The sequence below is a fragment of the Anolis sagrei genome, chromosome 7 (genome assembly GCF_037176765.1).
Source record: "Anolis sagrei isolate rAnoSag1 chromosome 7, rAnoSag1.mat, whole genome shotgun sequence".
Classification (NCBI taxonomy): Eukaryota; Metazoa; Chordata; class Lepidosauria; order Squamata; family Dactyloidae; genus Anolis; species Anolis sagrei.
In genome coordinates, this window is record NC_090027.1 from 25,563,382 (window position 1) to 25,589,614 (window position 26,233).

General features: G+C 42.7%; 2 protein-coding genes across 3 annotated transcripts in view; both read left to right on the top strand.

Annotated features, from left to right (window-relative positions):
- Positions 1-521: 521 nt before the first annotated feature.
- On the top strand, positions 522-9,775 carry TIRAP (TIR domain containing adaptor protein). Of its 2 annotated transcripts, none has more exons than XM_060787391.2 (4): positions 522-605; positions 2,013-2,124; positions 6,021-6,620; positions 9,598-9,775. In XM_060787391.2, exons 2-4 carry the CDS (start codon positions 2,082-2,084, stop codon positions 9,636-9,638), a joined length of 684 nt encoding a protein of 227 aa, XP_060643374.2. In that variant the 5' UTR covers positions 522-605; positions 2,013-2,081; the 3' UTR covers positions 9,639-9,775. The 2 variants fall into 2 exon arrangements, with proteins under 2 accessions (XP_060643374.2, XP_060643375.2); XM_060787392.2 differs by having other exon boundaries at positions 2,020-2,124.
- Positions 9,776-9,970: 195 nt separating this feature from the next.
- Positions 9,971-26,233, top strand: part of DCPS (decapping enzyme, scavenger) — a 64,045-nt gene continuing 47,782 nt past the window's right edge. The window contains exons 1-2 of the mRNA XM_060787390.2: positions 9,971-10,329; positions 18,235-18,403. Coding sequence (XP_060643373.2) covers positions 10,132-10,329; positions 18,235-18,403 — 367 coding nt within the window. The 5' untranslated portion in view covers positions 9,971-10,131. The remainder of the gene's footprint in view (positions 10,330-18,234; positions 18,404-26,233) is intronic.

Below are 26,233 nucleotides of genomic sequence, written 5' to 3' on the forward strand. Positions count from 1 at the left end.
ATGGGTTATATGAGTCTACACTGCCATATAATCCGGAGTATCAAAGCACATAATCCGCATTATATGGCAGTGCAGACTCATATAACCCATATTATTATAGCAGATATTCCTCATTCTCCTATTTGAACTGGATTATATTCAAATCTGATAATCCGGATTATATGGCAGTGCAGACTCATATAATCCGGATTATAATAGCAGATATTCCTCATTACTCAATTTGAACTGGATTATATTCAAATCGGATAATGCGGATTATGTGCTTTGATAATCCGGATTATATGGCAGTGTAGATCCAGCCACATGCCTAAACACAAAATGCAGTTCCCGACCTAAACCCATTATTATGCCTATATACTAGGTCATTTTACAAACATTTGCAAAATAATGTTGTGCCTGAAACAAAGCTACAGTGGACAACTCTGGAGTGTTTTGGGTTTCAGGAGAAAGGGTGCTTGTGACAGTTGAGGACACGAGTGGGTTACTTTGCAAAACTTTCCGGGGAGGGAGCGTCCCTTTGGCAGCTTCCTTCCTCCGAGGCTGCAATCGCTGCTTCCTCCTCCCAAAACCCGGAAGGCTGCCACAGGTCGGGTCGATCTCCAATGGTGAGCCCCTTCTCACTTTCCAAAACTAGCTTCTATTCTCTTCCTCCTGAATGCCTTTCCTTTGATTTTACATATAGATTAAAAAAATTATTTTCTGCCTGTGGAGGGTTTCTCAAACGCATTGTTTGCTTCCTTCCGTAAATAACCCAAGTCAAGTTATAGGTTTTTCGGGCTATATGGCCATGTTCTAGACTCTAGAGGCATTCTCTCCTGACATTTTGCCTGCATCGATGGCAAGCATCCTCAGAGATAGTGAGGTCTGTTGGAACTAGGAAAATCTTTTACCAAAATGGCCAAATTATGTAGCATGAAAGGGTCCCTGGGAAGTAGAAGCAATAAAAAATAACCATGTGGACAATTTCAACAGAAAGAAGGAAACCATGAAAATGAACAAAATCTGGCTACCAGTATTAAAAAAACTCTAAAATTACAACAGCAAAACAACAGAGAGGAAACAAACAAGGACATCTAATCACCTCTCAACAAAAGATTGCCCCAGGCACTGCCAGGCCATCAAATGCTAATCAAGGTGGTCAGTTGAAACTTTCACACCTAGCTCCAACAGACAAGAGTCATTTGCCCCACCCCGGCCATTCCACAGATATATAAACCCATTGTCCTAATTCCAACAGACCTCACTACCTCTGAGGATGCTTGCCATAGATGCAGGCAAAACGTCAGGAGAAATGCCTCTAGAACATGGCCCTATAGCCCGAAAAAACCCACAAGAACCTAGTGATTCCAGCCATGAAAGCCTTCAACAATACATAGTTACTGGGTTGTTTTAGGTTTTTTCGGGCCATATGGCCATGTTCTAGAGGCATTCTCTCCTGACGTTTCGCCTGCATCTATGGCAAGCATCCTCAGAGGTAGTGAGGTCTGTTGGTTTTTTTCCTAGTTTTCCTAGTTTTCCCACTTTCCTAGTTCCAACAGACCTCACTACCTCTGAGGATGCTTGCCATAGATGCAGGCGAAACGTCAGGAGAGAATGCCTCTAGAGCAGTGTTTCTCAACCAGGGGGTTGGGACCTCTGGAGGGGTCACGAGGGGTATCAGAGGGATCCCCAGAGACCATCAGAAAACACAGTATTTCCTGATAGTCATGGGGGTTCTGTGTGGGAAGTTTGGCCCAATTCTATCGTTAGTGGGGTTCAGAATGCTCTTTGATGCAGGTGAACTAAAAATCCCCAAAACTACAAATCCCAAATTTCAAGGTCTAATTTCCCCCAAACTCCACCAGTGTTCACATTTGGGCATATTGAGTATTCGTGCCAAGCTTGGTCCAAATCCATCATTGTTTGAGTCCACAGTTCTCTCTTTGTGTTTGTAATCACTTCTCAATTAATTTTCTGGACTTACGAAACTTGCTCAATGTGACAACTAATTTTGGTATTTTTTCCTTGTTGAGATTGCAGGAGCTGCCCTGAGTTGGTTTCTTGTGTACATGACAAACAGAAGAGCGTGATGAATAGCTTCTATGCTGGATGCTTTTCATTTGAGACTGGCTCCTGATATGTCAAGTGAGTACGCAGATCCTGGCTTGTCTGTGCTCAGAGAGACATTGTTTGGACCACACCCCAGGGTGGTTTGGACCAGCATCTCACCTTGAACGGACCCCAGTTCACCTGAATTTAGAATCGTAGTAATGTCAGGCCTGGTTAATACTTTGGAGGGGAGATCACTGGGGATTTTCAGATAGATCTAGGGACAACTATGGAAAGTGGTGTCCAGACAGAGTCAACAATATGTCTAATGTATTTGTGGATTAGGCAGTTTCTTGTACTCTCGTGTAGGAACCTCTACCTGGGGACATGTATTTGTTTTGCACCGGGACTGTGGCGCTGCTGGCTGAGTGTCAGCTGCATTAAGATCACTTCTGACCCAAAGGTCATGAGTTCGAAGCTGGCCCAGATCGGAGTGAGCTTCCGACCAATTGTGTAGCTTGTTGTCGACCTTTGCAACCCGAAAGAGAGTTGCATCTGTCAAGTAGGAAAATTAGGTACCACCTATGTGTGAGGAGGCTAATTTAACTAATTTACGAAGCCATAAAAAAGACACCAGCAAAAAGCATCCAGGGAATGCACAAAATACTTCATTAGTGTCGCAGATAGACGATGAAAGCAACAGCTCCCCTGGCGGCCAGAAAAGTTAAATGGCCTCTGACTGTCTGTCTATATCTTTTGTGTGTCTTTGGCATTGAATGTTTGCCATATATGTGTACATTGTAATCCGCCCTGTGTCTCCTGTGGGGTGAGAAGGGTGGAATATAAATACTGCAAATAAATAAATAAATAAATTGTTGCTATAGTTTTCCTATTAGTATTTAGAAGTGTTTCATAATCTGAGGCTCTAATTATTATTTTTTTGCAAAAAATCTGCTATTGAGGGCAGAACCTGAAGGTTAGTTCATAAATCCAGATTGTTTTCTCTGTGAAGGTTGTGCTTAAGGATGTGGTACAGAAAAGATTACCATGTTCTTAATTCTGAAAGGAGGAGACTGAGTAGCTGACAAGCATGCAAGCCATCAACGAAACTATTTATGTGTGTTTTGTAATAGCACTAGTGTTGTAAATCGGATACTAAGCTGGTGTAATGAGTGCTGGTGGTATAGAGATGAACGTTTAGCAAGAAGGTGCTTATAAGTGCAGGAAATGTAATATTATGATCTGAGGCCTCACAGCCCCCTTTGCAAACCCAAGATTGCTTGTCAAGTACTTTCCCATTAAGGAAGGTTGTTCTCATTTCTAGAAGCCTTCAGGAATAGAATTTTTTGCATTAAAACATCATGCAGGGCCTCCATTGTTTTGGCACAAAAAGTTTTTTTTTAAATATACTAGCTGTCCCCTGCAACACGTTGCTGTGGCCCAGTCTGGTAATCTGGAAAATAAAGTAATGAGAAAGTGTAGGTTTCTAATATATGTAATTTCTTTATGCTTGTGGGTAAACAGTATTTCTTGCTGTTTCTTTGTCAGTGTTGATGTGGAGAGTGTCTGGTTTGCCTACTCCAGAATATGCAATATATCATAGTCCTTCTTTAGGGATCCCTTTCAAATCTATGACACTATATCTGTGTATGTGTGTGAATCATATCTATCTATCTATCTATCTATCTATCTATCTATCTATCTATCTATATCTATGGCTGGATGGCTCTTTGTCAGGAGGACTCTGATTACATTTTCTTGCCCTGGTGAAGAGAGTTGGACTGGATAGCCTTAAGTATTTTCTGTTGGTCATGGGGGGTTCTGTGTGGGAAATTTGGCCCAAGTCTGTCGTTTGTGGGATTCAGAATGCTCTTTGATTGTAGGTGAACTATAAATACCAGCAACTACAAATCCCAAATGTCAAGGTCTATTTCCCCCAAACTTCATCTATGTTCATATTTAGGCATATGGAATATTTGTGCCATGTTTGGTCCAGATCCATCATAGTTTTTGAGTCCACAGTGCTCTCTGGATGTAGGCAAACTACAAGTCCAACTCTGTCACTCCTTTCCACCCACTACTAAGGAGGCTGTTCAGGTCCTGAACCGGTGCTTGGCCGCTGTGTCGGACTAGATGAGGGCTAACAAATTGAAACTGAATCCAGACAAGACAGAGGCACTCCTGGTCAGTCGAAAGGCCGAACAGGGTATAGGGTTACAGCCTGTGTTAGACGGGGTTACACTCCCCCTGAAGACGCAGGTTCGCAGCTTGGGTGTGACCCTGGATTTGAATGATTTGAATGCAATATTCCTGCTTCTTGGCAGGGGGTTGGACTGGATGGCCCATGAGGTCTCTTCCAACTCTTTGATTCTATGATTCTATGATTCTTCGCAAGCCTGGAACCCCAGGTCTCGGCGGTATCCAGGGGAGCATTTGCACAATTAAAACTTGTGCGCCAGCTGCGCCCATACCTTGGGAAGTCTGAATTGGCCACGGTAGTCCACGCTCTGGTTACATCCCGCATAGATTACTGCAATGCGCTCTACGTGGGGTTGCCCTTGAAGACTACCCAGAAGCTTCAGATGGTCCAGCGCTCGGCAGCCAGGTTGCTAACGGGAACGGCACTCAGGGAGCATACCACTCCTCTGTTGAGCCAGCTCCACTGGCTGCCAATTTGCTACCGGGCACAATTCAAGATGCTGGCGTTAGCCTATAAAGCCCTAAACGGTTCTGGCCCCACTTACCTCTCCGAACGCATCTCCACCTATGAACCGACTAGGACATTAAGATCGTCCGGGGAGGCCCTGCTCTCGGTCCCGCCTGCATCACAGGCCCGGTTGGCGGGGACGAGGGACAGGGCCTTCTCGGTGGTGGCCCCTCGGCTATGGAATGCCTTACCTGTAGACATCAGACAGGCCCCTTCACTGTTGGCGTTCCGGAAGAAGGTTAAGACTTGGCTCTACGAACAAGCGTTTGGCTAAGCAGTGCAACTGAACACAGGAAGACGGTAAAATTGAACATAGGAATGGTACAAGGATTATGAGAACGGATTCTGATTTGTTATCGAGGCGTTATGATATGATAATGATTGTTGATTTTGTCTGTTGTGTATGATGTGTTTTAACTGCTTAGGATATTGTTGTGATAACCTGTATTGTGTAAACCGCATTGAGTCACCTAATTAGGCTGAAAAATGCAGTATAGAAATAAAGCAAATAAATAAATAAATAATAAGTCCCAAACTCAAGATCAATGCCCGCCAAACCCTTCCAGTATTTTCTGTTGGTCATGGGAGTCCTGTGTGCCACGTTTGGTTCAATGCCATAATTGGTGGAGTTCAGAATGCTCTGTGATTGTAGGTGAACTATAAATCCCAGCAACAATAACTCCCAAATGATAAAATAAAAAAAAATTGAGTGAAAGACATACATTGGGTTGTTAGGTCTATGCTGTCCAAATTTGGTGTCAATTGGCCCATTGGTTTTTGAGTTCTGTTTTGAGTTCCACAAACGAACATACATTTTTATTTATATAGACTAGCTGTCCCCTGCCATGTGTTGCTGTGGCCCAGTCTGTGTAGATGTGTTTTGTGTGTGTATATATGTGTGTATATATTTGTGTATATGTGTGTTTGTGTAGATATATGTATGGTTTTGCGCATGCTTTGTAATGTATTTTTTGTTGTTTTATTTTGGCTTTTTAAGTCTCTTCTACTGTGTTTTTCAATGTTTTTATGAGTGATGGTCACTCGTTGGCCTGAGAGGTGTATTGTGTCCAAGTTTGGTGCCAATTCGTCCAGTGGTTTTTGAGTTATGCTAATCCCACAAATGAACATTACATTTTTATTTATATAGATAACAAAACTGAAAGTGTATTTCCGACCACTTCTGCACATAATCAGTGGTGGGTCTTGAGAAAGAAAAAAAATAATTTTATAGTATGTTAACTTGCCGCTTGCAACTTTACCAGATTCTATATTGTTCACATTGCAGGCTGGTTGAAAACATTCCTGCAGAAACCCAAGAAAGGTCCAAAACCGTCAGGAAACAATGCTACTGAATCTTCACCACCTTTCCCTTCACCCCTTGCGGGAAGAAGATCTTGCACTTCAGCCAGTGGTTTGACAGACAGCCCCAAACAAGCTTCCCCTGCCTCTTTGGTAAGCACAAATAGTGATGACAGCATCCGCTGGAGCAAACCCTATGACGTGTGCATCTGTCACAACGAAGGGGACCTCGATTTTGTGGAACTGCTGGTCTCCTACCTGGAGAGCCAGCCTGAACGCTTCCGCTGCTTTCTTCAGCCAAGGGATGCTGCTCCGGGGGGCGCCGTTGTGACAGAGTTGTGTGACGCGGTCCAGAACAGCCACTGCTGGGTGCTGCTCATCACCCCCCACTTCCTCACGGATCCCTGGTGCCGCTATCAGATGCACCATGCCCTGACCGAAGCCCCCATGGCAAACGGGCGCACCATCCCTGTGCTAAAAGACCTGAACCGCAAGGACTACCCCAGAGAGCTCCGGTGCATCTACTACATCAATGTGGCCATCTGGGAGGCCAGCTTCAAGCAGATCAAAGAGACGCTGATCCGTTGTAAGTCAAAGGGCACACACATTTCTCACAGAGGTCTTTCTATGGGCAGATTTATTGTTTTTTTTGGAGGGGGGGGGGGAACTTGATCTAAGATTACAGGCAGTCCCCAAGTTACAAATATCTGACAAAAGGAAGTGAGAGAAATCTATCCCTTGAAAGGGAAATCCACTCCTGGAAGAGTTATTATCATGGGGAAAAGGTGGCTCCACCAAAGCTTTAGCACCAATCTTTGTTTCCACAGCAAGCCAACTTTTTCAAAATCCAATTATCACAGAGAAAGTAAAATGAAATCTTCTAAACAGGGCCACAGATAGCAAAACAAACACCATAGGGCAGGGTTCCTCAAACTTTTTAAACAGAGGGCCAGGTCACAGTCCCTCAAACTGTTGGAAGGCCGGATTATAATTTGAAAAAAAACATAAATTCCTATGCGCACTTTTTTGTAGTGCAAAAAAAAAAAAACAACTTAAAGACAATGCAATATTTAAAATGAAGAACAATTTTAACAAATATAAACTTATTAGTATTTCAGTGGGAAGTGTGGGCCTGCTTTTGGCTGATGAGATAGGATTGTTGTTGTTGTGTGCTTTCAAGTTGTTTCAGACTTAGGTTGACCCTGAGCGAGGGCCAGGTAAATGACCTTGGAGGGCCGTATTCGGCCCCCGGGCCTTAGTTTGAGGACCCCTGCCATAGGGTGTTAACCCTTCCCTATGCTATCCAGAGCTTATCTATCTATCTATCTATCTATCTATCTATCTATCTATCTATCTATTTATTCTTTGGCTGGAGTTACACTTTAAAATGTACCTGTTCTGACTTCAACTTAAAAACAAAGCTACAGAACCTATCTTGTTTGTAACTTGGAAACTGTCTGTACTAAATTTGATATAGTAAATGTACAAGATCATTAGCTTTAATTTTCTAATGTTCTGGATTTCCATTCCTGGAATCCCCACCTTTTGACAGTATTGAGAGTTCTGGAAATTGAAATCCCAAACATCTGGAGAGCAACATATTGAGAACATCGTCATATACTAACACTTTATTCTGGCATTATCCAGACAAAATCATATAGAATCACAGAGTTGGAAGAGAGTACATGGGCCGTGTAGTCCAGTCCCCTGCCATACAGGGAAAAGCACAATCAAAGCACTCCCAACAAATGGCCATCCAGCCTCTGCTTAAAAGCCTCCTCTCAACATATTGCCTTAGGGATAGTGGGAGTTGTAGTCCATCTGATTAGGAGTGTGATGGCATGGAGAAGGCTTTTCACCCTTTGAAAATGGGAACGGGATTCCATACAAGACACGGGAAACCACTGAGCAATAATGTAATGGGAAGAGTAGCCATCAAGGGAACCTCAAGAGCATTTCTGTAGAAAATATAATGCTTAGACCAGTAGTTCTCAACCTGTGGATCCCTAGGTGTTTTGGCCTACAACTTCCAGAAATCCCAGCCAGTTTACTGACTGTTGGGATTTCTGGGAGCTGAAGGCCAAAACACCTGGGGACCCACAGGTTGAGAGCCACTGGCTTAGACCATTATTATATTGCTTGCCCTAAAAGGATAGAGATGTCATTCGTTGTTGTTGTTCATTCATACAGTCATTTCCGACTCTTCGTGACTTCATGGACCAGTCCACGCCAGAGCTCCCTGTCAGTCGTCACCACCCCCAGCTCCTTTAAGGTCAATCCAGTCACTTCAAGGATACCATCCATCCAACTTGTCCTTGGTCAGCCCCTCTTCCTTTTTCCTTCCATTTTGCCCAGCATAATTGTCTTCTCTAAGCTTTCCTGTCTTCTCATGGTGTGGCCAAAGTACTTCAACTTTGTCTCTACTATCCTTCCCTCCTGAAGTATGGACTGGTTGGATCTTCTGGTGGTCCAAAGCACTCTCCTCCAACACCATGGTTCAAAAGCATCTATCTTCCTTCGCTCAGCCTTCCCTAAGCTCCAGCTCTCACACCCGTAGGTGACTATGGGGAATACCATTGCTTTGACTATGCAGATCTTTGTTGCCAGTGTGATGTCTCTACTCTTCACTATTTTATCGAGATTGGTTATTGCTCTCCTCCCAAGAAGTAAGTGTCTCCTGATTTCCTGGCTGCAGTCTGCGTCTGCAGTAATCTTTGCACCTAGAAATACAAAGTCTGTCACTGCCTCCATGTTTTTCCCCTCTATTTCCCAGTTGTCAATCATTCTTGTTGCTGTAATCTTGGTTTTTTTAATGTTTAACTGTAACCCAGCTTTTGCGCTTTCTTCTTTCACCTTGATTAGAAGCTCCTCCTTGCTTTTGACCATTAAAATGGTGTCATCTGCATATCTAAGGTTGTTAATGTTTCTTCCAGCAATTTCCACCCCAGCCTTGCATTCCTCAAACCCTGCACATCTCATGATGTGTTTTGTATACAAGTTAAATAGGCTGGGTGAGAGAATACAACTCTGCCGTACGCCTTTCCCTATCTTGAACCAGTCTGTTGTTCCGTGGTCAGTTCTGACTGTTGCTACTTGATCCTTATACAGATTCCTCAGGAGAGAGATAAGGTGATTTGGTATGCCCATACCACCAAGAACTTGCCACAATTTATTGTCGAAGGCTTTCATGGCCAGAATCATTGGGTTGTTGTAGGTTTTTCCGGGCTATATGGCCATGTTCTGGAGGCAATTTTTCTCCTGACGTTTCGCCTGCATCTATGGCAAGCATCCTCAGACGTAGTGAGGTCTTGATTTGCGTTCAATGGCTTGGAAGCACCTGGGGGGAATCTTTTGTTGAGAGTGATTTTATGTGCCTGTTTGTTTCCCCTCTGTTGTTTTGCTGTTGTGATTTTTGCCACAATTTATTATGATCCACACAGTCAAAGGCTTTAGATGTCATTCACCAGGTATCAAATTCCAAACTATTGAAAACCAAAAAGTGGTCTGAATCATTTGGATTACGGCTCCTAATCCCACTCCTCTTTCTTTCTTATCCTTTTCAGATCTACAGGAGCTCGACCAAAATTCAAGCAGAAGAGACTAACTTGGGCCTGAATGGATGGAAGTTTGTATCTGATGAAGCCTTCAATGGGACTGATTGGTCTTACTGTGCAAGGCCTAGATTAAAGGGCAAACTTGGGCCCTCCAGGTGTTTTGGACTCCAACTCCCACGATTCCTAACAGCTGGTAAGCTGTTAGGAATTGTGGGAGTTGAAGTCCAAAACACCTGGAGGGCCCAAGTTTGCCAACTCCTGCTCTAATTCAATCACAGATTGTCTAATAGGCACTAAATAAAGAATGTTGTTCAAGTAGAAGGCTGAAAAGTAACCAGGAGTTATATATTTTTTTGCTACACTGTTTCCATTGTCACTCTACTACTTCCTACTTCTATGTTCAAAACGTGAGAATCCTCTTGCGCATGCGCAGGGTACATACAGACAGTCCCTCATTCCTGCCTTTAGGAAAGTTTGACCGCGAGTGCGCATGCGTGTGAGCTCCCTGCCCAGTCCCTCATGTAGGCTTGGCCGCGAGTGCGCATGCGCGTGAGCTCCCGGCCCGGTAGTGCCATGGCGGAGTCCCCAGTCGCGAAGAGAAAGCGTGAGGACAACGACGGGGACGCCACCGCTCCTCCAGGGAGTGAAGCCGTGGCTGGCGACTTTCCTTTAGCGGAGCTTTCCGTGTGCAAAGTGCTGAGAGACTCTGCGCGGGAGAAGGCCATCTTCCTTCACGGGAAGGTACTCTGATTGATTTGGACCGCGGCAGCCAATCAGAATGAGGGGGCGGGGCCAGCGATAACGGAATCTTTTCCTCTTCCGTGGAATATACCATTCTTTTATAGGGGGAGCTAGAGGACAGTGCTTTGTCGGCCAATCAGAATCAGGGGGCGGGGCCGGTATAAGCTACTTCTGATCCTCCTGTGGAATTTACCATTCTTCTTATGGGGGAGGTCGAAGGCCCCCATTCATTCATTCATTCATTGCCCTGTTTTGTGAAGTGCAGGAAGAGAACTGCATCTCTATTTCATCTCTCTCTAATTTAGGAATGAGCATTCTTGACCTGAAGAAAAAAAGTAAGCTCATTTTAAAGAGAGATAGTGTAAATTTGTCCTTTTTGTGCCCTTTCTGTTGTTTGGTCCCAGACTGTCAGCATTGAAAAGAGCATTAAAGTTCACTCTCTTTCAGCAGAACCTAATTGTGTTTTAAATGTGTTTTAACTATTTGAGCAATGTTTTCAATATGCAGTTCATTTTTATTTCATTTTTGTGAAATAATAATAATAATAAACTTTATTTATATCTCGCCACCATCTCCCCAATGGGGACTCGGGACGGCTTACATGAGGCCAAGCCCAACAACACAACAACAACAACAATAATCACAGGGAGGAGGGAGCAAGCTTGTTTTCTGCTTCCTTGGAGACTAGGACGCGGAACAATGGCTTCAAACTACAAGAAAGGAGATTCCATCTGAACATGAGGAAGAACTTCCTGACTGTGAGAGCCGTTCAGCAGTGGAACTCTCTGCCCCGGAGTGTGGTGGAGGCTCCTTCTTTGGAAGCTTTTAAACAGGGGCTGGATAACCATCTATCAGGGGTGATTTGGATGCAATATTCCTGCTTCTTGGCAGGGGGTTGGACTGGATGGCCCATGAGGTCTCTTCCAACTCTATGATTCTATGGTTCTAATAATAATCTTTATTTATACCCCGCTGAAAGCTGTTGCTAATAGATTTGCGTAAATGCCTAAAACAGCCACTAGGTGGTGTACAGAAACCTTTTACTGTTGCCAAATTTTTTGTGCCCTGTATTTGAGGTCCAGACCCAAAGTTTAAGAAACAGTGATCTAGCTCAAGCCTCTGCATTGCAGAAACACAATCTTTCCGTTTCCTTTGTTTGTCAATGCCCCCCTGTAATTTGTTGAACTTTTTGTGTCAGTTACATAAAACCCAGCCAGTTTTAATCACAAATTTTGAACTCACTTTATTTTCATTTTTGTTCTGTGTATTTTGATAGATGTATTTTGTAGAAATATGTTTCAATATGTATATTTCATATGATTATGTGTTTTAGCTATGTTGTAACCCACATCAAGCCATAGTAAGAAATAATAACAATAATAATAACAATAATAATATATAAATAAAAATGCAATGTTCATTTGTGGGATTAACATAATTCAAAAACCACTGGACGAATTGCTGTCAAATTTGGCCACAAGACGCCTACTCACCCAAGGAGCGACCATCACTAAAAAAAAATGATTTTGTCATTTGGGAGATGTAGTTGCTGGGATTTAAAGTACATCTACAATCAAAGAGCATTCTGAACTCCACCAATGATGAAATTGAACCACATGTGGCATACAGGACTCCCATGCCCAACAGAAAACACTAGAAGGGTTTGGTGGGCATTGACCTTGAGTTTGGGAGTTGTAGTTCACCTACATCCAGAGAGCACTGTGGACTCAAACAATGATGGATCTGGACCAAACTTGGCACAAATATTCCATATGTTCAAATATGATCATAGATGGAGTTTGGGGGGGGGGGGGAGTAGACTTTGACATTTGGGAGTTGTAGTTGCTGGGATTTATAGTTCATCAGACAGCATTCTAAACCCCACCAACGAGAGAACTGGGGCAAACTATAATAGAAGGACTATTAGATGTTGCATGTTCCAGAGTAGGCAAACCAGACAATTTCCACATCAACACTGACAAAGAATAATAATAATAATCTTTATTTATACCCCGCCATCATCTCCCCAACGGGAGCTCGGGGCTCCAAGCCCGAACAACAAATTACAGTACAATACAAATTGCAATAAAATAAATGACATAACATTAAAGTAGAAAACATGTAAGCATATAAACAATATCCACAAAACATTAAAACCGAACATAATGACAGTTGGCAGGCCGCATGTACATAAAATGGTTTAAAAACTCAGGGTGAGAAAAAAAGGGGCAGGACTATTTGTAAGGGAGAGCTCATAGAGAGACAGGGAAAGAAACAGCAAGAAATACTGTTTATTTATTTTATTTATATGCCGCTTTTCTCAGCCCTCAGGCGTTTCAAAGTGGTGAACAACATCGATACAAAACATCACGAGACAAGTATAGGGCAATTAAAAACAATTATAACATAAATCATTAAACATCAGTATAACAATCATTAGCGCCTCAACAGTAAAATCAGAATCCAGTCTCATCATCCATTATTCCGTATTCCTATGTTCAATTACACTGTTTAATCAAATGCTTGTTTGAACAGCCAGGTCTTCACTTTCCTCCGAAACGCCAGCAGGGAGGGGGCCAATCTGATATCTGCAGGCAGGGCGTTCCACAGCCGAGGGGCCACCACTAAGAAGGCTCTGTCTCTCGTCCCCGCCAAGGGTGCCTGTGATGCAGGCGGGACAGAGAGCAGGACCTCCCCAGATGATCTTAGTGTCCTAGTCGGTTCATAGGAGGAGATGCGTTCGGAGAGGTAAGTAGCGCCAGAACCATTTAGGGCTTTATAGGCTAACGCCAGCACTTTGAATTGTGCCCGGTAGCAAACTGGCAGCCAGTGGAGGTGGAGCAACAGAGGAGTAGTATGCTCTCTGAGTGCCGCTCCTGTTAGCAACCTGGCTGCCGAACGCTGGACCATTTGAAGCTTCCGAGCAGTCTTCAGAGGCAACCCCACATAGAGAGCGTTGCAGTAGTCTGTACGGGATGTAACCAGAGCGTGGACTACCGTGTTTACCCACAAGCATAAAGACATTACATATATCACAAATCAACATTTATGTATTTATTTATTTGGGGTGCTTCTACCCCACCCTTCTCAACCCCCTAGGGGGGACTCAGGGCGGCTTACAAAAGGCACAATTCGATGCCTAACAATTCACAAAATACAATACAATATACAATACACAAATTTACCATATAATATCAACAGTTATAACTAATTAAAACAATCAAACAGTATACTAGCAGCAATAAAATCATCCTGTGGTCAATGTTCACCAATTCAAATCCGTAAACCATCTCGCATCGTCATTGTCCTTTCCTACTCTGGTCGTCATTGGTTGTCTTTGTCCATCTGCCAGCTTACCCGAAAGCCTGGTCCCACATCCAGGTTTTTAGCTTCCTTCTGAAAGAGAGGAGGGATGTTGATGTCCTAATCTCCCCCGGGAGTGCATTCCACAGTCAAGGTGCCACCACCGAGAAGGCCCTGTCCCTCGTCCCCACCAGTCTCACTTGTGATAAAGGTGGGGCTGAGAGCAGGGCCCCCTCAGCAGATCTTAAAGTCCGAGGTGGGACGTAGAAGGAGATACGTTCAGACAGGTACGCTGGGCCGGAGCCGTAAAGGGTTTTGAGGTCAAAACCAGCACTTTGAATTGTGCTCGGAACTGGATCGGCAGCCAGTGGAGCTGACATAGCAGGGGGGTGGTATGCTCCCTGTATGACGCTCTGGTGAGTAATCTAGCTGCCGCCCGTTGAACTAATTGAAGTTTCCGAACAGTCTTCAAAGGCAACCCCACATAGAGTGCGTTGCAGTAATCTATTAGGGATGTAACAAGAGTGTGGACCACCGTGGCCAGATCCAACTTCCCAAGGTACACCTTCTCATTATTTTCCAGATCACCAGACTGGGCTACAGCAACGCATGGCAGGGGACAGCTAGTAATAATAATAAATTCTATAAACATCCAATGTACTACTATCACCTGCATTCAAGATAGCAAAATGTTCAATAAAAATAAAGTGGGTTTAAAAAACTGTTTCACTTGGCTATGGCAGTTTTTGAAGGTGGAAGTGCCCTGGATGAAGTGGAGCCACTTCCCCAATCCTTAGCAGCCAGAAGTAATTAACAGGGATTGTGTAGAGGAAAGGCACAGGTTACCATTATTCCACCTAACAAAAGTGCTTGATATGCATCCTGAGGCTTAGATTATTTTTCTTATTAGCATATCTATTGCTTTTCGCCTGGAGATCAGTTTTTCATGTTTAATGTTTAAAGTGGAATCGAATTGCAAACTAGCAGTTAACTCTAATGCTGTAAAGAAGATGGATGGACTTGTCTCTCGGGGACTATAAAAATGGGAAATTTGCAAGTGATCTTTTAATTCGCTGTTTACAGCTGTATGGTGTTAGGAAGGCAGGTTCTCCCAGGCATGGTTAGGGGGGGATGCGTGAGGGGGGATACGGTTGGGTACGTTCTTTTATTGTCCTATGTAAATCCGTCTTTGAGATAATGGAGGCGCTTGATGAAGTGCCAGGAAATTGCCAGGCGTCTCTATAATTTCTAAGTAGCACGTAAATCCTAGATAAATGGCTTTTGGAAGACTTTAGGTCAGATTCGGAGTGTTTGGAAGATGACTATTAAAGGGGAGGAGGATACATTAAATGGATTTGGAAGGCACCCATAATAGAATAGTCAAGGTCAGATTTAATAGATAAAAATGAGACCTATAACAAAGGGTTCCTCACACCCTACTATGATTTATCTCTCTAAAGGACAGAGAAGGGAGTCTTAACCTCAATGACATCCATTGTCCAACTATAGTTAACCCCCCCCCCCCCCCCCCCAAGAAAGACAGAAGACTTTCAATCAGAACATCTGATGAACTAACCTGGACACAGCATATTATTTGAAAACACAGAAATTCTGGACCACTCTGACAACCATCATGTCAGACTTCACAGAGAAGCCATTGAAATCCACAAGCATGTGGACAATCTCAGCAGAAAGGAGGAAACCATGAAAGTGAACCAAATCTGGCTACCAGTATTTCAAAAACCCTCTAAAATCAGGACAGTAAATAAAGAGCAACACTCCAAAAACAAAGGGATTCCAGACAAGAATCAATCAGGGCCAGCAAACACCTCCCAACAAAGGATCCCCCAGGGAGCAAGCAGCCAGACTTTGAAGATGAAAGGCCATTAATCAAGGTGGCCAATTGCAACATTCACACTTGTCTCAAGCAGACAAGGGTTCTTTCTCCCACCCTGGACATCTATATAAAAATGTTCTGCGCATAATGAGTACCTTAAAAACAAAAAAACCCATGAACGAAATCACACCAAATTTGGCAACAAAACATCTCACAACACAAGGAGTGACCATCACTCAAAAAATTATGATTTTTTTTTTCATTTGGGAGTTGCAGTTGATGGGATTTATAGTTCACCTCCAATCAAAGAGCATTCTGAACTCCACCGGCAATGGCATTGAACTAAACTTAGCACACAGAACTTCCATGACCAACAGAAAATACTGGAAGAGTTTGGTGGGCATTGACCTTGAATTTTGGAGTTGTAGTTCACCTACATCCAGAGAGCACTGTGGACTCAAACAATGATGGATTTGAACCAAACTTGGCATGAATATTCAATATACCCAAATATGCACACTGGTGGAATTTGAGGAAAATAGACCTTGACATTTGGGAGTTGTAGTTTCTGGGATTTATAGTTCACCTACAAAGAATATTCTGAACCCCACCAACAATAGAATTGGGCCAAACTTCCCACACAGACCCCCCATAATCAACAGAAAGTACTGTGTTTTCTGGTGGTCTTTGGCGACCCCTCTGACACCCCCTTGTGACCCCCCCCAGGGGTCCCGACCCCTAGGTTGAGAAACACTGATGTACAGGGTGCAGCAGCATAACTTCCTTTTTCAAAACTTAATAAAACCCATTGTATGAATCAGAATTTTTTTTTTACAATGTAGGCACATACCTAAAGTTTTGTTTTACGTAGTTTTGAAGATCAAATTGGGTAGGCGAGGTCCCCCATTCTCCATACACTGAGTAAACTGATCTCTGGCATTTGTCATGCCTCTTGTCAGCATAGCAGGTGTTATGTTGGCAATTTCTTCCTGGATGTTGGTTTTCAAATCTTGTATGGGTTTTTTTGAAATCCCATGTTTCTGTGAACCATCCAAGGACCCTACAAGATTTGAAGACCAACATCCAGGAAGAAATTGCCAACATAATGCCTGCTATGCTGGCAAAGAGTAATGACAAACGCCAGAAATCGATTTACTCAGTGTATAGAGAATGGGGGACGTCACCGACCTAATTTGATCTTCAAAACTACGTAAAACAAAACTTTAGGTATGTGCCTACATTATAAAAAATAATAATTTCTGATTCATACAATGGGTTTTATTAAGTTTTGAAAAAAGGAAGTTATGCTGCTGCACCCTGTATATAACTATATGTTAATTTCATTTTAATATTCAGATGTTGTAGGTTTTAAACTGGATTGCTTTTAATGTTGTGGGTCACTTTGAGTCTCATTTAAGAAAGGAAAGCAGAATGATAATGGTGATGATAGCATTAAAGCCATTAAAACATAACATTACAACGCAAAGGGTAAAAATCATTAGAACAGGAGACTATTCAAGAGCATCTTATCAAATCTTACAAAGATTGCAGTAACCTGGAGCACTTGGAAAGCTAAGAGTGTTATATGCATTTTTAAATGCTGTATTATTGGGTTAGATCCAGATTTAACCACACTCATGGAACTTAAGGAATCTCCACCGACTAAATAAGATGTTTATATGTGTTTATTGGGTTTCTATGTGACCTTCCTCCTTAAATGAGGTACTTAAGTACCTAGGAATGTCTGTTCGCCCCATTCTTTTCTGAAATTCTATCCTAGTTATATTTCACCTGGTCTTGCTCAGCATTATTTTTAAATTTTTAATCATTACATTTGGCCCAGCCATATTTTTAAATGTTTTTGCGTTATTGTTGATGTTTACTGCCTATTTTTGTTTATGAGTTTTATTTCATTGTTTTGTATTATTGTTGTTGTTTTTGCTGATGTATTGTGGGCTTGGCCTCATGTAAGCCGCACCGAGTCCCTTGGGGAGATGGTAGCGGGGTATTTATTTATTTATCGTGTCATCAGCAACCATACCATTGTATTACATTTCCAACAGAACAAAACAAACAAACAGATTTTTTAAAAAAACAGATTTTGCAAACTTGGTAGTTGATTAAATGTCCTTTGACCAGTATCTGGCCACTTGGAGTGCTTCTGGTGTTGCCGTAAGGAGGTCCTCCATTGTGCATGTGGCAAGGCTCAGGGTGCATTGCAGCAGGTGGTCAGTGGTTTGTTCTTCTCTGCACTCGCATGCCGTGGATTCCACCTTTAGCCCCGTTTCTTAAGATTGGCGCTGCATCTCGTGGTGCCAGAGCGCAGTCTGTTCAGCGCCTTCCAAGTCGCCCAGTCTTCTGTGTGCCCAGGGGGGAGTCTCTCATCTGGTATCACCCACGGATTGAGGTGCTGGATTTGGGCCTGCCACTTTTGGACTCTCGCTTGCTGAGGTGTTCCAGCGAGTGTCTCTGTAGATCTAAGAAAACTATGTCTTGATTTAAGTCGTTGACATGCTGGCTGATACCCAAACAAGGGATGAGCTGGAGATGTCTCTGCCTTGGTCCTTTCACTATTGGCTGCTACTTCCCGGCAGATGTCAGGTGGTGCAATACCGGCTAAGCAGTGTAATTTCTCCATTGGTGTGGGGCGCAGACACCCTGTGATAATGCGGTAGCGGGGTACAAATAAAGTATTATTATTATTATTATTATTATTATTATGGGAATGTCCACTTGGTCTTCTCTTACTGTTCTCTTTTCTTCAGGTGAAAAGTGCTTCTGGAAATGGGAAAGACGCTGTAGTCATTTTGGAAAAGACTCCCTTCCAGGAGGAGAATATTACTAAGCTTCTAAAGAAATACACCAAGCTCCAGCTCCAGATGTCTAATGACATCTACAGCACATACCACCTTTACCTTCCTCCAGAGTTGAATGGTAAGTGGTCTGCAAAAGAGCCCTTTTGCTTTATCCTGTTACGTAAACCTATTTTCCCTCTAAGAAGCTCAAGGCAGTGTATATGGTCTGCTCTGGATAGTTTATTAGTCACAGAACTCCTCCACCGCACAGTCTTTTGACCTTTTGATCAGCACAGACATCAAGAGAGGACGAGAAAAAAAACCCATGTCTTTTCTGTTCTGTTTAGAACAGTGTTTCTCAACCTGGGGGTCAGGACCCTGTGAGGGTCACGAGGGGGTGCAAAGGGGTCGCCAAATACCATCAGAAAACATAGTATTTTCTGTTGGTCATGGGGGTTCTGTGTGGGAAGTTTGGTCCAATTCTATAGTTGGCGGGGTACAGAATGTTATTTCATTATGGGTGAACTATAAATCCCTCTCAAATGTTAAGGTCTATTTTCCTCAAACTCCTCCAGTGTTCAAATTTTGGCATATTGAGTATTTGTACCAAGTTTGGTCTAGATCCATCATTGTTTGAGTCCACAGTGCTCTCTGGATGTAGGTGAACTACAACTCCATAAATTTAAGGTCAATGTCCACCAGATCCTCCCAGTATTTTCTCTTAGTCATGGGAGTTCTGTGTTCCAAGTTGGTTCAGTTTCATCATTGGTGGTGTTCAGAATGCTCTTTGATTGTAGGTGAACTATAAATCCCAGCAACTACAGCTCCCAAATGACAAAATCAATCCCGTCCCAACCCCACCAGTATTCAAATTTGGGTATTTGGGATTTGAAAATACATCCTGCATATAAGATATTTACATTACGATTCATAACAGTAGCAAAATTACAGTTATGAAGTAACAATGAAAATGTTATGGTTGGGGGTCACCACAACATAAGGAACTGTACTAAGGGGTTGCGGCATTAGGAAGGTTGAGAAACACTGGTTTAGAACTAATCTGTGCAGAAAAGAGAATCCTGTATACACTATGCACTAGGCCAGGGGTCCTAAAACTAAGGCCCAGGGGCCGGATACAGCCCTCCAAGGTCATTTACCTGGCCCTCGCTCAGAGTCAACCTAAGTCTGAAATGACTTGAAAGCAAACAACAAGAACAACAAGAACAACAACAACCCTATCTCATTAGCCAAAAGCAGGCCCACACTTCCCACTGAAATACTAATAAGCTTATATTTGTTAAAATTGTTCTTCATTTTAATTATTGTATTGTTTTTAAGTGTTTTTTTTTTTTTGCAGTACAAATAAGATATAGGCAGTGCGCATAGGAATTTATGTTTTTTTTTCAAATTATAATCCGGCCTTCAAACAATTTGAGGGACTGTGACCTGTTTAAAAGGTTTGAGGACCCCTGCACTAGGCAAACAGTTCTGTTACAAGCTTGTTCTCCCAATTTCAACTGACCAGGTGGAGCCTCCAGTAGTGCAATGGGTTAAACCCTTATGGCGGCAGGACTGAGGTTTGTATCCAGGGAGAGTGCAGATGAGCTCTTTCTATCAGCTCCAGCTCCCCTTGCGGGAACATGAGAAAAGCCTCCCACAAGGATGGTAAAACATCAGAAACATCTGGGTCCTTGCAGACGGCCAATTCTCTCAAACCAGAATTGACTTGCAGTTTCTCAAGTCACTCCTCACACACACACACACAGAGAAAAAGCTGACCAGGTGCTACTATTTCCACAAGATGGCATCCTTGGACTGTAATCCAAGATACATCTTAAATGTCAACTGTTGCTTAATGGCAAGAAAAGCTACCTGAGGCTGGTTACTTGAAGGCAAATAAAGAGTAACAGCTAAACATTCTAACATGAGCTTCTGCTGACAAAGTCATCTTGAGGTGTGTATGTTCAGAGGTTGTTCAGCAGTAGTGGTTAGGTATTGTATGAAGTGTGCCTCATAGGTAGTATGCTTCTTGCGGCATTTCAGAGCCCAACATTTGCTTGCAGTCATTGAGATCAAGAGAAGTATCTCTACTAGTGTCTGAGTAGTGGAGAGATCAAAGGAAGGTATTTACAATGTGCTGGACAGAGGACATGCTCGTGTATGTGTTTGTTGAGATGTACAACAATAATAATGTTTTTTTATTATCTGCCTCTCTCCCCTTTACATCTCAAGATGGGGCACAACATAATTAAAATACATCATTACATTAAATTACATGTAAGTGTCTGAGAGGGAATGAATAGATAGCACAGCCCAGCCAAAAAAAGTATCTTGGTGTCTTGGTTTTTATGCCTGCTCCTTGGGTTCTTTGGGGCGATGATTGAGGCAATTCAATTGGGCTCATGGGCTCCTGGTATGCAAAAGTTTGGTATGGATCAAGTAGTACACTTTTCTTTTAGTGTTTACTATGTTTTCTTCATGCTTAGAAAGTATTAATTTAAACACTACCTTGAAATATACTGATTTTTAATGGACAAGTGGTAGTACATGGCGTAAGTTCTGTATCTCAAAAACTAGAGCTGATAGGGCACCATTTTTGGAGTCAGCAGGTCAGATATACCCAGAAACAGGTCTAACATTTCAGACACAAAAATGTGTGTTGGCCAATGAGGTGGAGGAATTGAAATAATCCCTTACTTGTTTTCTTTTTATGAATAAGAGACACAGACATATCTGGAGCATTTCCTTCTTGGAATTTCCCATTGGTCAAATCAGCATCAAATGTGGTTTTGGCTTTCAATCACTAACCAGGGCACTACTCAAAAATAGTTTCCCTTTATGTTTGTACATTAATACTTCTTATCTGCATGTAGAGTTGAGGTTTTTTTTATTTTTATTAACCACTGGTCATTGTGCTGTGAGCAACTCCACCTGCTCTTACCACCTTTCCTGTGCTGACTAGATAAGATGATAACTACTGACAAACAATATAAGGAGGACCACACATTCTTTGTGCCAAAACCAAAAAGCAGAACTTCAGTTGTAGTTGTATTGGGACTGTGGCGCAGCTGACTGAGTGTCAGCTGCATTAAGATCACTTCTGACCAAAAGGTTATGAGTTCGAAACCAGCCTGGGTCGGAGTGAGCTTCTGACCAATTGTGTAGCTTGTTGTCAACCTTTGCAACCCGAAAGACAGTTGCATCTGTCAAGTAGGAAAATAAGGTACCACCTATGTGTGGGAAGGCTAATTTAACTAATTTACGAGGCCATAAAAAAGACTCCAGCAAAGCACTCCAGCAAAGCATGCAGGGAATGCGGAAGTACTTCATCAGTATCGCAGATGGACGATGAAAGTGACAGCTCCCTTGGCAGCCAGAAAAGTTAAATAGTCTCTGATTGTCTGTCTATATGTGTTGTGTGTCTTTGGCATTGAATGTTTGCCATATATGTGTACATTGTAATCTGCCCTGAGTCCCCTGTGGGGTGAGAAGGGCGGAATATAAATACTGTAAACAATAAATAAATAAATATCAATAAAGTGGAGATTAACAGTAATTTTTCTTCTTCTTTTAAGAAGGCTGAAGGGGAATATGTATGTCCAAGTTACAAAACCCATATGAAATACGAAACATTTCTTTTTTCAAAGCATTTAAGAGTTACAAGTCTTAGCAGCATTATTCCTGCTCCTGCCGCTTCCATCTTCCCTGCCACTTTGCCAGCATCGCTCAGAGGCATGTCTGAAACTCTTACTTACTTTATTGTCTGGTTAATGTGCCTTTCAACGCTTATTTTCTCTGAGCTTACATAAGCCAATGTATGTTTGATAGCTTTGCAATGTGTTTGTGATGATGATTTATTTTCATGTGTGTGTTTTTGGAATAGTTGTGGCACAGTTGGTACCACTGAGGTTGCCAGATCAGGCTTGTTCTTATTGCTCTGTTGTTATTTTTTTTTCTTTTCAAATCAAACCTGGGGAGTTTTTTGCCTTGCAGATGTTTTGCACATGCTGGTTGAGGCTTGTCGTTTTTGAAGGCCAGTTTTCTCTGGCGATGGAGAACTAAGTCAAAATTGACATAATTGTGTGTGTTACTTAATATTTTCAGAGCCATTTTTTCCCTTGTTAGGAGTGACTCGAGAAACTGCAAGTCATTTCTGGTGTGAGAGAATTGGCTCTTTGCAAGGACATTAATAATAATAATAAGAAGAAGAAGAAGAAGAAGAAGAAGAAGAAGAAAAACTTTATTTATATACCTCTCCATCTCCCTGAGGGGACTCAGAACAGTTCCCAGGTAACATCACAAAACATACAAAGTAAAAACAGCATAACCATAAGATCAACAAAACAAAATATAAGCATGAAAATTGTCCCCATAACACACATATATTAAAAGTAATCCTGCTTGTTCAAGGCAATTTAATAATTTAAAAGGCTGGGCCAAGATTTGTGCAAGCCCAAAAATTCTAGAAGGCCCGGAAATTAAGTGCAATGCTATGGCAGGCAACAATAATATTAGGTACAGGTCTGTGACTGTTCATTCCAGGGATGATTAGAGGAAAGAATCTGGGTAAGTGGTAAGAAGAATAAGGCCGTGTTAGACTGTGTGGGGCTGTTAGAACTGGTCATTTTCAAAGGCTTGTTGAAACCACCAGGTCTTCAAGCTCTTACGAAAGGAGGGGAGGGATGGGGCCTGTCTTATTTCCCTTGGAAAGGCGTTCCAGAGGTGGGGGGCCACCACTGAGAAGGCCCTTTCTCTCGTCCCCACCAACCGTGCTTGAGACAGTAGTGGGACCAAGAGGAGGACCTCCTTGGAAGATCTTATCGCTCGTGCCGGTTCATAGAAAGAGATGTGATCGTGGAGATAGGCGGGGCCCGAACCATTTAGGGCTTTATGATCTGCACCTTGAATTTGGCTTGGCAACTTATCGGCAGCCAATGAAGGTGTTTTAATAGGGGTGTTGTATGTTCCCTATAGTTTTCTCCAGTAAGGAGCCTGGCTGCTGCCAGGACATTGCCTAGGGGATGGCCAGATGTTTTTGATGTTTCACCATAGGCTTTGCTCATGTTCCCGCATGGGGAGCTGGAGCTGACAGAGGGAGCTCAACCTGCTCTCCCCAGATTTGAACCGCTGACCTGTCGGTCAGCAGTCCTGTTGGCACAAGGGTTTAACCCTTTGCACCACTGAGGGCTCCAATAATACATGTTTAGCACAAAGTGAAAAACTGGGCTGAAATTCCTTTTCCGCTGTTCATGGGCACTAGGTTGACTCGAGCTGTGCTGACTCCAGATCCCTCCTCCAACCTAAGGGATTTTGAATTTTTTCTTGGACAACCATTGCTCTTGCTTAACTCTGTGTTGTTGTTATGGCTGTGTCCCTTAACTGGAGGACATTTGACTCTGATATAGCTTGGCCTCATCCTTTCCCCTTCCCTCTTTTGCCCCTTTTCTTCTCCAACCCTTTTAGGCCTTTTCAGCCAACATGTCTTTAGTGCACATGTACACTGTAGAATTAATGCAGTTTGACACCATGTTATGGCACAGTGCTATGGCATCATGGGAAATTGTAGTTTTACACCATCTTTAGGTTCATTTGCCATAGAATGCGGGTGCCTCACCAGACTACAACTCTCTGGATTCCGTGACACTGAGCCTTGGCAGTTAAAGTGGCATCAAACTGCTTTAGTTGTACACAGTATAAATGCACCCAGAGTTTGTACCTTGCTCTTTGGGCAGATCTCTCAGTCCAGCTAGCAAAATAGAGTTGATTCTGAGGATATTTGAGATTTTTCCTACAGATATGAGACAATGATCTGGTACCACTTCTGCAAGTAGGTGGCTATCAAATTTGTTTGTCTGTCCATCCCATATGTCTGTTAGTGCTACCTTTATCCCACTTTGGTTTTTTTCCCTACTTTTTGGTATTTATTCCCAAGGCTGCTTTGATGGCACTCCCATTTATCCAAATATTTGTTTCTCCAAATGCTTTAGCTTTGTCTGGAAGCTGTTTTGCACAGATGAGGACGCTTTGCATCTCAAGCCCAGCTGTACAACAGGGAGTAGGGAGTCATTGCACTGCAAGAGGTTTGGGTCTGCAATGGCTTTCTGTCGTCTGTGAATTAGTCATGGGTGGTTTCACTCAGATATGTCTGCTATAGGCTTGGTGTCCGTCTCTAAAACTGTTGCCTTGGCACAACTTCAGGGTTTGGGAGGCTTCTTCAAAAATAATAATGAGGAAAAAAAATGAACATGACTTATGGGACAGACAGCCTGTAATCTCTGGTTGGCTTTTGATTCTAAAACCTCTCATTAAAATTTTGGGAGGAGTAAATAATGAAGTCAGTCAGGACAAATTTCTGTCAAGCCTCTAGCCATTTTCAACAGTATGGAGCACAGTTTAGAGATTAAATAGCTTTTTAAAAAAGGAGAAAATTGAGTCTACCTTTCAGAAAAGCCAAAGTCCTTGAGGTGCCAGCATCTCCCCTCCATTGACAGACTCAGATACTGCAAAATAGTTGTCTTCTTGACTTGACTCCTGTAGCTTTCTCCCTTGATCTCACTAAGATTGATTATAGGTTGCTCCTGACTTCAGAAGTCAGTGGGTTTACCAGGCAAGATGGGAAAGGAGAGGTGGAAGAGACATTTCCAAGTTTTTTTTTAATGTACCCAGGGCCACACAGCAATCTTTCTTTGTATTAGAGCTTTAAAGGTTACTTATATCTAGTTGCAGTTTCTTCCAAGAAGTTAGAATGCTACAATTAACTTGTAAGTAGCTACAAAAGAAAGACAATAAATGCTGGTTGTTGTTGTTAATTCGTTCAGTCGTTTCCGACTCTTCGTGACCTAATGGACCAGCCCATGCCAGAGCTCCCTGTTGGCCGTCACCACCCCAGCTCCTTCAAGGTCAATCCTGTCACTTCAAGATACCATCCATCTTGCCCTTGGTCGGCCCCTCTTCCTTTTTTCTTCCATTTTCCCCAGCATCATTGTTTTCTCTAAGCTTTCCTGTCTCCTCATGATGTGGCCAAAGTACTTCAACTTTGTCTCTAGTATCCTTCCCTCCAATGAGCAGTCGGGCTTTATTTCCTGGAGGATGGACTGGTTGGATCTTCTCGCAGTCCAAGGCACTCTCAGCACTTTCCTCCAGCACCAAAGTTCAAAAGCATCTATCTTCCTTCTCTCAGCCTTCCCTATAGTCCAGCTCTCACATCCATAGGTGACTATGGGGAATACCATGGCTTTGACTATGCGGATTTTTGTTGCCAGTGTGATGTCTCTACTCTTCACTATCTTATCGAGATTAGACATTGCTCTCCTCCAAAGAAGTAAGCGTCTCCTGATTTCCTGGCTGGAGTCTGCGTCTGCAGTAATCTTTGCACCTAGAAATACAAAGTATAAACATTTTGTCAAAGGGAGCCTCACTTCCAGAGGCTTTGCTAACCAGCTATTTGATTTAGAACTTGCTTTAACGTTGTCTCAATCTTCCTCAGCTCTGACCACTGCATCCTCAGCTCACTTCCTCAATGCTTGACAGTTGCCTGCAGCTGTGGCCTGGTGATGTTTCTGTTTGCTACAAAGAGGAACTAAATGACCAACAAGTCAACCACGAAAGCCAAGGGTCACTTTCCGACCTTTACAAAAGCTTCCAGTGAAAGCCTTCGTGGTGATCTGAGTCAGACAGGGGAAACTTGCAGTTGTTACAAATTGCTTTAACCTAGGTTACCTCTTTCCTCCTTTCTGCTGGCCTCATAGGCACTCTTAAGCTATAAAATCTGTCAAGATGATCCATCAAAATGTATCTCATATATATGTGTGTGTGTGTAAAATATAATCTTATGCCATTTTAATCTATATATATATAAATGCTCTGTGCATAATGAGTACCTTAAAAACAAAAGAACCAATGAACGAAATCACACCAAATTTGGCAACAAAACGTCTCACAACACAAGGAGTGACCATCACTCAAAAAA